General features: G+C 42.0%; 2 protein-coding genes across 7 annotated transcripts in view; one reads left to right on the top strand and one right to left on the bottom strand.

Moving 5' to 3' along the window:
* LOC149134280 (uncharacterized) overlaps positions 1-10390 on the bottom strand; it is an 880637-nt gene that overhangs the window by 574793 nt on the left and 295454 nt on the right. The window lies entirely within an intron of this gene.
* Positions 1-10390, top strand: part of LOC149134287 (uncharacterized) — a 227343-nt gene that overhangs the window by 18166 nt on the left and 198787 nt on the right. For all 3 annotated transcript variants that reach the window (XM_089355974.1, XM_089355975.1, XM_089355976.1), the window contains exon 3: positions 8591-8705. In XM_089355974.1, coding sequence (XP_089212100.1) covers positions 8591-8705 — 115 coding nt within the window. The remainder of the gene's footprint in view (positions 1-8590; positions 8706-10390) is intronic.

The following is a 10390-nucleotide window of genomic DNA, read 5'->3' on the forward strand; positions in this document are numbered from 1 at the left end:
TCAAAACATATATTGCAAGAGTGTAAAGATTTGCCTGGATCGAGGTTCGATTTGATACGGAAGAACGGGCAAAGGGACACTCGACAAAAAGTGTTTGGATTGCAGGGGATTTCTAAGGATTCCCACTTACCTTGGTTATCGGGTGACAACGGTAAAAATTAAAAGATGAATGGCAAATGGCCATGGAGGGGGGGGGGGGAGAAGAAAAAGGGGAAAGAAAAGAGACATAAAATCAAACAAAGCAGGGAGGGTTCACCGCTCAGAAGAGCAAAACTCCCACACAAAATAAAAAAGATTGACAGCAACACTACAAACACACGAATACCAAATGGCCCTACGAAAGTTGATAGCAATAAACACAAACAATTCAGACCTAATGTAATACACCAACAGAAGTGAATGTGAAAACAAACAATCACCCATGCACAACACAAAAAAACCTCCTTCACGTGACACAAAACATACTGAAATCTCTCTACCTTGATGCAGGAGGGAGATTTCAAAAGTAATTAACAGGAAAAAAAAATGGACAAAAAACATTCTGAGAAATGATTTTGAGGAGGGGAACAACCAACCTTCAAACAGTGACTTTCTCTCTCTCTCTCTCTCTCTCTCTCTCTCTCTCTCTCTCTCTCTCTCTTTCTCTCTCTCTCTCTCTCTCTCTCTCTCTCTCTCTCTCTCTCTCTCTCATTCTTTTCCTTTTGTTTGTAAAACACAACTTTCGATAGGAACATGCTTAGAATAGGTTGTATAAATGTGCGTGGCTTGGGGTCCCCATGGAAACAAGGCTGTCTGTTAATTGAGATCGAGTCACAGAATAGACATATAACCATCAGTGAGACCAGACTCCACAACCCACGGTCTCCCCAACACATGTTCAGCAGACAATTTGACGTTTGTTTTTCTCCGTGTCTGCCAAGAATGGGAGGAGGTGGTACCATGGTGCTTTTAGGAAGAGTCTGGACCTCAAAGTAAGAGCAATATTCCTAGACCCGGAGGGTAGGCTGATCGTTTTGGATGTCAATGGTGTGCTTTTCGACCGATAACAATTTATGCACCGTCCTTAACAGGTCAGCTGGATTTCTTTCAACGTCTAGAGGTTTTCCTGGGAACGTCTCGACTTTTACTTTCAGTGGGGGATTGGAACGCTACCTTGGACATGCAACTAGACTACGTGGGTAGAGATAGAAATAGAAGGGGATGTAAATGCTTCAAAGACCCACTCATACATTTCCAACTGTCTGATAGGTACCGACTGAACCACTTGAATGCACTAAAGTGGACATGGACCAATCGCATCGGGCCATCCTGATCGTATTTAGATAGTGTTTTACAGGACAGTGGATAGGGATAGTGTAGGTTGTCCACAGTTTCATATAGTCAGCTACACAGGTCATAAATTTGTGACTTGTATGTTTGACTTAGATAAGAGTCATAGGCAGGGTCCCAGTTACTGGAAACTTGATGCGTTATTCACGGCGTGCCAGGCTTACAGAGACCGGATTAGCACACTAGTTAAGAGGGCGTTGACGGGCACCAGCATCAACAATAGATGGTGGTATGCCCTAAAGAAAGCAATTAAAATAGACTCGGTTAGGTATAAAAAGGCTCTAGTGATAGATCGAAATAGAATAGAGGGAGACCTAGTTAAGAAATTAGAAGAGGCACATACATGTGGCATCATATCCAATGTGTTGGCAGTGAGGTTGGCCCATGACCAACATTTCAACGCCAAACACGAAGGATATGTTGTCAGAGCTAGGATGAGTGCTCTGGGAAACGAAGGAGTTGGAGCCACCTGAGAGGTCAAAGTGGCAGAGGCGCAACAAGGCAACAAAGCCACCATTCGGTCTCTGACAGATGAACAGGGGCGCGAATTACTCGAGCCCGAAAGGATGTGTGAGGCCTTTCAACAGTAATTTGCCCGACTGTACGGGACAACTGGTGGGTCAGAATGCAGGGTGGACTTTAGTGCCTACCTGCATGGCTTGGAGTGTATGTGGTGCAATGACAGGCTGGGCTTGGACGGTCTGCCTTACGAGCCTTATTGTCATATTCCAGACTTGTTTGGAGGCATTTTGGCTGCAGTCTACTGTCACTGGCATCAAAATGGGAGTATCCGCAGTTTTGTGAGGTGGGGAGCGGTGGTAGCGTTAAAGAAAGATCCAAACAAGGAGATTGTTATAGATCATTTTCAGCCCATCACTCTGCTCAACGCAGATTTGAAAATTTTGGCCACGGTGCTAGCCGAGAGGTTGGAGCTTATCGTTGAGACGCAAACATGCGCTGTGCCGGACAGGAGTATCCATGACAACTTCCATCTGATGCGTTACATCATAGACAGGGTAGTTAAGGAATCGTGCATGGTTGGGGGCACCGATTAGTTTGAATCAATCGAAAGCTTTCGATAAGGTTGACCATCGTTACTTAGAAGCTGTCCTTAGGGCACTGGTTTCGGTTCCTTGCCTGAGGTCACCGTGGTCTTTTTCGCAGACTCCTCTTTCCACAGATAAACTTAATTTGTTTTACCTTTTTACTCCACTTTATTTTGCTGTTTACACGCCCCAAACTTTTTTAATCGTTTTTTTTTTCCTTTCTTTCTTTCGAATAGAAAAGTTCTACATTGTATTTTCCCCTCTGTATACGGCCCTGTGTAGCTAATAAAGAAATCTATCTGTCTGTCTAACGGTCTACGTTCTGTCTGTCTATCTACACACACACACACCTATCTATGAAGGGTTACGTAAGTTACTCAAGAGTTTCGTAATTCAGACTCGTCAAACTTTGACGAAATCCATTCACGGAACTCTCGCACTTTCCCCTCATTTATTTAACTTAACAACTAAATCTTAAATAGATTTTACTCAAATTTACTGCTCCCCGCCTCTTCTTTTATATATATATATAAATTTGTGGGCTTCTATGAAGCACATACACGCTATATATATGTATGTGTGTATATATATATAAATATAAACAGGCATATATACAAGGGCCGGGAACAGGGGGTGCAGCGGGTGCACCCACACCCCCTAGAGTTTTCAGGGGTTGCAAGATCAAAATTTGCATCCCCTACAAAATCTTACCAGTTGCAGAAAAAAAGTGTTTAAAATCTATCGGTATAAAATGCTTAAGTTCGATCTCGTTTCAAAACAAAGAAAAAAATAAACATATAAATAAATAAAAGTAATGAAGCTGGCATAAAATTCCCTAGGGAGTTTAGAACCACTAACTTCTGAACTGAAGGCAAATAGCGTCAAAATACCAAAACTTAATTGACAATAACAACAGTAGCAGCAACAATAACAACAACAAAACCAGCATGTATGGTTAATTTTGAATATATAGCATTACTTGAATTCTTGAAGACAGCTCCCACCTAGTTTCTGTCTGTCAATACTTCTCTCCATCTTTTAGTACCACTCCCAAGTTCTTTGTAATTGGTGTTGCTAAAGACTTAAAACACGGTTGACTGGATTCGACCGTTTGACCCCAGTCTAAAAATAAAACCCCTTCAAAATTCTTTCAATACAAAACGACCATTTAATACTCCATACCATTATTTGCTTGACCACTGCCTGGGTAAGTGCCTTTTTTTTCAACTCCAACCTGATTCACCTTTTCATTAAATCTTTACTTTCCTTTTGTCTTTATTCCTCTCTATCTGCTTGAGTTCCTTAGGAAATAGTTTCCTTTTTGCGTTACTACTAACACATCGTATCTTAAAGACGTAGTTTAGGCAGAATACCTTATATATTGACAACTTTCATTTTTTATCTTGCCTTAATTCTGTCATATTATTAACCAAAAGTCTTCCTGCCTATATATAAAATAGTATCTGCGTCATATCTGTTTCCGATACTGTCCTGCTTTTTCGTTTTATATAGAAAACGTTGATTTAATTAGTTTGATAAGTGCCTCTGCACGAAACTCTCGAACCTTCAGTCACTATGTAACTTTCTCCGATGAATAAATCTATACTTATTGAGACTGACTCAACAAAAATTCTATTTTTCATGTTTGATGAGAACCCAATAATGTTCGGAAATCGATTACAGTTGTTCATCTTTTTTTTCAATCTACGGAGAAATGGCTAAATTTGCCCTCTTTATAAATATACGATATATATATAAATCTAAATAGACCTCGATAATCGGCTCGGGAATCTCCCCAATGACTTTACAAAGGTCACTTGGGGCCCCAATTCGCCGTGAAACCATTTGGTAGCTGGTATCGTTACGAGGTCTATTTATATTTACCCACTTCTCTACTTGGAGAGTAAGCCCTCCTCCGGTTATATGGTTTTACCGTATATTATCACATATGTATATATATATATATATCTCTCTATATATATATATGTATATATGTGTGTGTGGAGAGAGAGAGAGAGAGACGTAGGTAGGTACATATGTAAGCACACAAACACGCACGCATATATATACGAATGTATGTATTTGTGTGTCTGTATGTCACCCCACCATCGCCGTATAACTAATGTTGATGCGATTATGCCCCTGTAACTTGTCTGTTCGAAAAAAGAGGCGTATAGGCTACTTTTGTATTATAGTGTGCGTGTTGTTATTTAACCCAGGGTCAAACCTGACTGAGCAGGCTCGTGCTCAAAGTCACTCTGGCCGTGACCATCCCATCCTATTCCTACGTCTCTGCTTGAAGTAGTTGTGTGGGATTTTAATCGAGATTTGGTTACTACTTCAAGCAGTTCGAGCCAAAACGTATAGGCCAGTTGTTGTTGTTTAATCCCAGGTCAGTCCTGATCCGGGCAGCTCTACAATCAAAGATGTTCCAGCAATGACCATCCCTTCTGTTATTCAGACAGTGTATCTAGGACTACATTGTGTAATGTATAGTATAGTGTTCAGTCTTAATAGCTACAGTTGTAGTTAGTTCCGTCTTGGTTCAACTTGCGCTTGGTCGCCTCTTCGTTTACACCCTTTAAATCCCACTTCAACTCAACAAAACTCTGTTACACACATACACACACACATACATGCAGAGCCACCTTTGAAAGTGTCAGTCTTTAAGGGATTATGTTCGTCCACCACTGTTTGGCCTTCATTGCTGCACATTCTCTGTGTGTTTTGTGGATAAAGTTTCCTTTCGATCTCAGCAGAACTTTTTGCCAGACACTTTGTTCACGTCGATTGAAGCAATGACAAATAAAGGGTCTTCAATGTACCTGAAAATTGAAGGAAAAGATGATGGATAATGAAACGAATAATGCATGGCAAATTGAATGCAATTTAATAAATGATAATATACGTGTGTTTAATTGTAATCGTCTAAGCCCTCTAACCACTAAGCTACACACCTGCACTTGTACGTATCTCCTGGTAGTTTTGTCTCTTGCATGTGAGATATCTCTGTGGGTTTAAGTGTAGCGGGGTCAGTTGTCTGATGTTCCATGGGGTTTGCTGCTAAGAAATCAGATAGGGTTTGGCAGTCTGTTATTTTGGAACCAGTTTTCTTGGTGATTTATCCAGGGTTGAAATAGTTGCCTGGCAATGTCTGGGGGACAACGGATTAGATGTCGGTTGATTATCCTGTTATGTTGTTATTTTATAGGTGTGTGGCTCCTGGTTAGGAGATTCAGCTCATAATCGTAAGGGTGTGGGTTTGGTTCCCACACTTTACTTCAGCTCACTCAGCTGGCAGAAATGAGTCATACCTGTAATTCAGTGGACCAGCTTATCATGTTCTGTGTTCTGTGTTGGATTTCCCTGAGAACTACATCTATCGTATGCATGTCAGTCGCATCTTGTCTTCTACTATAGTCTCAGGTTAAGCAAATCCTTGTGAGTGGATTTGGTAGAAAGAAACTGGAAGAAGCCCATCACATATATGTGTGTCTTTGTGTTTGTCCCCCCACCATTCCTTGACAGCCAATGCTGGTGTGTTTGTGTCCCTGTAACCTAGTGGTTCAACAAAAGCGAGCGATAGAATAAGTTCTGAGGTTGATTTCTTCGACTAACACCTTTTAAGGCGATGCTCCAGCATGACTACAGTCAAATGGCTGAAGCATATAGAAAACAGTAAAAAATGTCTGTGGTGCACTTAGCCACTTGCTTGTTAATTTCACGAGCAGGCTGTTCCAGTGATCGGAACAATCCTAATTGACCAACAGCATTTTTAGATGGTGTTGGACCACTCGACACTTTGGTTTGCCCTCATTCTGCGCTGTGGTTCTGTCTTCAAGTGGTTGTGAAGTGTTTTGTTTGCCAGATGGGAATGTGGTTGAACACCATCCTCTTTTCTGATGTTGTGAGGATGCTGAAGGATTAAGGGGGGAGTGTGGTGGCTGTTGTTGTTGGTGTTGTTTAACCTCAGGTTAGTCCAGATTGAGCAAAATCCATGATCAAAAGTATCACAGCCATGACCATCCTGTCATTAACAAATCCAGAACCACATGACGCAGCATATCCTGAGTCTAGCCACCATGTAGTGGTCTCCCTCATTGGCTCATACATACATACATACATATATATATAGATAAGAGAGTAGGGTGTGATTTGAGGGAGATTTGGCTGCTATTTCTAGCAGGTCCAGCTACCATGTAGAGGTCTCCCTCATTGGCTCATACATACATATATACATAGGTAAGAGAGTAGGGTGTGATTTGAGGGAGATTTGGCTGCTATTTCTAGCAGGTCCAGCTACCATGTAGAGGCCTCCCTCATTGGCTCATACTTACATATATACATAGATAAGAGAGTAGGGTGTGATTTTGAGGGAGATTTGGTTGCTATTTCTAGCAGGTCTAGCTACCATGTAGAGGCCTCCTTCATTGGCTCATACATCATCATCATCATCACCATCGTTTAACGTCCGCTTTCCATGCTAGCATGGGTTGGACGATTTGACTGAGGACTGGTAAAACCGGATGGCAACACCAGGCTCCAATCTAATTTGGCAGAGTTTCTACAGCTGGATGCCCTTCCTAACGCCAACCACTCAGAGAGTGTAGTGGGTGCTTTTACGTGTCACCTGCACGAAGGCCAGTCAGGCGGTTCTGGCAACGGCCACGCTCAAAATGGTGCATCTCATGTGCCACCCGCACAAGAGCCAGTCCAGGGGCACTGGCAGCGATCTCACTTGGCTTGCCGGGTCTTCTCACGCACAGCACATTTCCAAAGGTCTCGCTCAGTAGTCATCGCCTCGGTGAGGCCCAATGTTCGAAGGTCTTGCCTCACCACCTCAGCCCAGGTCTTCCTGGGCCTACCTCTTCCACGGGTTCCCTCAACTGTTAGGGTGTGGCACTTTTTCACGCAGCTATCCTCATCCATTCTCACCACATGTCCATACCAGCGCAATCGTCTCTCTTGCACACCACAACTAATGCTTCTTATGTTCAGCTTTTCTCTCAAGATACTTACACCCTGACGGGTATGCACACTGACATTACACATCCAGCGGAGCATACTGGCTTCATTCCTTGCGAGCTTACGCATGTCCTCAGCAGTCACAGCCCATGTTTCACTGCCATGTAGCATGGCTGTTCAATGAATTTTCAAAATTCTAGTCGTTCTATTGACGGGATTTTGTCAAAAGAAAGTGAGCTAAAAGTAAAAAAGATACAATTCCTCTTTCCATCAGGAAAGGAACCTTTGGAGAAAACTCCAAGCTGCCATTATATGGAATTTTTTTTTTTATTTAGTGTTTAATTTTATTTTTCATTTTCGAATTAACTGTCACGATATCTGCAAGAATAAATTGCATTGATATAAGAACTGCCGTTCAGTGGCACCAGTTCTGTAGAGATGTTTGTTTGGCAAAAAACTGGTGCCGGACAAAACTCCAATTGCTGGTCCGGACCATAGAGTGGAGTTCCATGAAAGTTTGTTCTTCAAAAAGAAGAACAATGGACGACGAATGTGTTGCAAAACTTGGGTTGTTGGATGTTATGACACCACAACCAGAAAAAGGATTTCTTCAACGTCTACCCGATAGGAGTGCAGAGATGTTGGAGAATGTTATCAGACAAAACGTTCTTGCAGAAAATTTATGACTGACAATTTGGCAAGCTATTGGAATCTGCATATACTCGGTTCCATTCACCAGACGGTAAATCGTTCCCCAAATTTCTTAGATCGGTCATCGGGGCATGTAAAAATCAGCGGAGGTAAAGATTATGGGAGATTATTTTTGTTGGTTTTATTTTGAAATGAAAACATAATATCAAGGTACGATTCAAGAAGATTGGATCCAGGGTGCGCATCCGCGCATGCGAGACGTGACTAGTGGATCCTACGACTCTCCAGCGCGCGTCACGCACAAAACATGTATGAGGGTGTTTGCGTTTTGTTTACAATGTGTTTTATTTACTTTGTTCAAAAAAACCAAAACAAACCGTCCTGCATGTTTTGTGCATACATGCATTGGCAATAGATTGTTATTGTAGGATCGACTAGTCACGACTCGCGTGCGCGTGCGCAATAGCAGGTGTGTGCGCATATTAATGGCGGTGAATTCGAATGTGTGAAAAAAAGGTAAATTTCAACATTTCTCTCGTTCAACACCCGACAAAGCATAAACCACAAAATTCACCTTTATTCTGTAATTCTATCTCCAGAAAATCGAAAAATACAAGTTATTCGCTGAAAAATTCTGCGCCAGAAATCGCAAAAGAAGCCAAAACCATTTCACAGCTGATGTCTTCTGCTGAATCGCAGACATTTTCGAACAAGGTAAGGCAAAGAGATTTCCTTTTAATTGGCTTTCGCTTGTTTCAAAAAAGACAAAACAAAACACTAACATGCTTTTGCTTTTGTTCAGACTTCGTTACTACTAATTTTTATAATTTCAGCATTCGTTTATTATTGTTTTCAAACGTATTTCTGCCAAATGTCATTTATAAAACATGTTTAAAGAAAAAGGGTGCGGATGCAGTCACGCCCCTCACCTTCGAAAATGTGTTTTTTAGTGAAAGGTTTCTTCGGAAACGTGTCTGTTTATTATTACATGTGTGTTTATATAGATGTCTGTAGGTATATAACGTGTGTATTTGTCTTTCTATAGCTCGAGAGAGAGAGAGAGAGAGAGAGAGAGAAAGTTGTAATGGAATTGAAGGCTTGTAATGGCTGTGGAGTATCTCTGGGTCAGTTCGTCGTACTTTATATTGTCTGATATCGTCTTTAAATCACATTTCACCTTCCAACACTTATAACCCCTCTTGAATCTCAATATTTCGTCGTTTTTTTGGCTTTCGGACACCTCAGTGTTTGTCCATCCATCGATATGCACAAATCTTGCAGTCCTCCATTTTGTTCTCTTCTGGATCCTTTCTTGGTCTACGCCTTTCAAACACGCGCGAAACAATTTCCAGTGGGAGGAGGGGGAGCCTGTTGAGCCTTGTGTTTTTTTGTATTTGTTTTTTTCTCTTACTTTGTATCGGAGGGGAATGGGTGGAGGGGGTGTCTGAGAAGGTGGGTGGGGTGGGGTGGGACGGGGTGTATGGCTTGGGGTTCTAATTCAATCTGTCCTTTCTTCCTCTTCCTTCAGCTACCATCCACTGTTCTTTGTTTCTCTTTTCTTCCTGTTGCACCTTCTCCGGACCCTTTCTAACTTCTTCCTCTGCAGAGGCCTTTTTTAGCAACATTTAAAGCAACGAGGGGTTCTGCCCTCCACCCCCACCCCCACTCTCAACACTACATCTCCAATGGTCACCGTTTCCACCATATTTTCAGTGGTTCTGCCAATACCCAATATGATCAGGTCTAATGTTTGCTCTTTCCATACAGAATTTTCTGTTTTCGTGGCCTGCAGGACGGCTATTTCTTCTTTACTTCCGAGAAGAACAGCCGCCACAACCCAAGCCACATCTGTTTCTGGTGGGATTCTCTCCACCCTAATCCTGGAAGTCCTTCTTCCAAGATATGTAGGTTACTGTGGTTACAGCATATTCTTTTGCCTTTCCTGCCTTCTTGAACCACAATTGTTCCAAATCTGCTTCCTCTGCCTCAACGTTTTCAATTTTCCTTTCTTCCACTGAGTACACCTTATATATTTACTGTTTTCTTACCCATATTTTCCAATACTTTCTGGAGTAGGGACAACTTAGCATCACCACCGATCCTACGTGCCATCTTCTCATATTTCTCCATGTTTGTCAGGTCCACCTCCTTTTTTGTGACTTCTGTCACTTCAGCAAATCTTTCTTCTTCCTTAAACACTTGTCCATTCTATCAACTGCTCGTACGAGCCACTCCTCCGAAGAGGACAATTCGGACCCCCTAAGGTCTGAATAGAACATGTTCCTTACTGTTGGCATTGCTGATCCTGCTTAAGGCGGAGAGAAAGCACAAGACAGTCGACCCCTCCTCACACAATCAACAAATACACCAACACTATGTAAAAGCGTGAGAGGAAATGG

This window comes from Octopus bimaculoides, chromosome 8 (assembly GCF_046866305.1).
Source record: "Octopus bimaculoides isolate indiv1 chromosome 8, ASM4686630v1, whole genome shotgun sequence".
Lineage (NCBI taxonomy): Eukaryota > Metazoa > Mollusca > Cephalopoda > Octopoda > Octopodidae > Octopus > Octopus bimaculoides.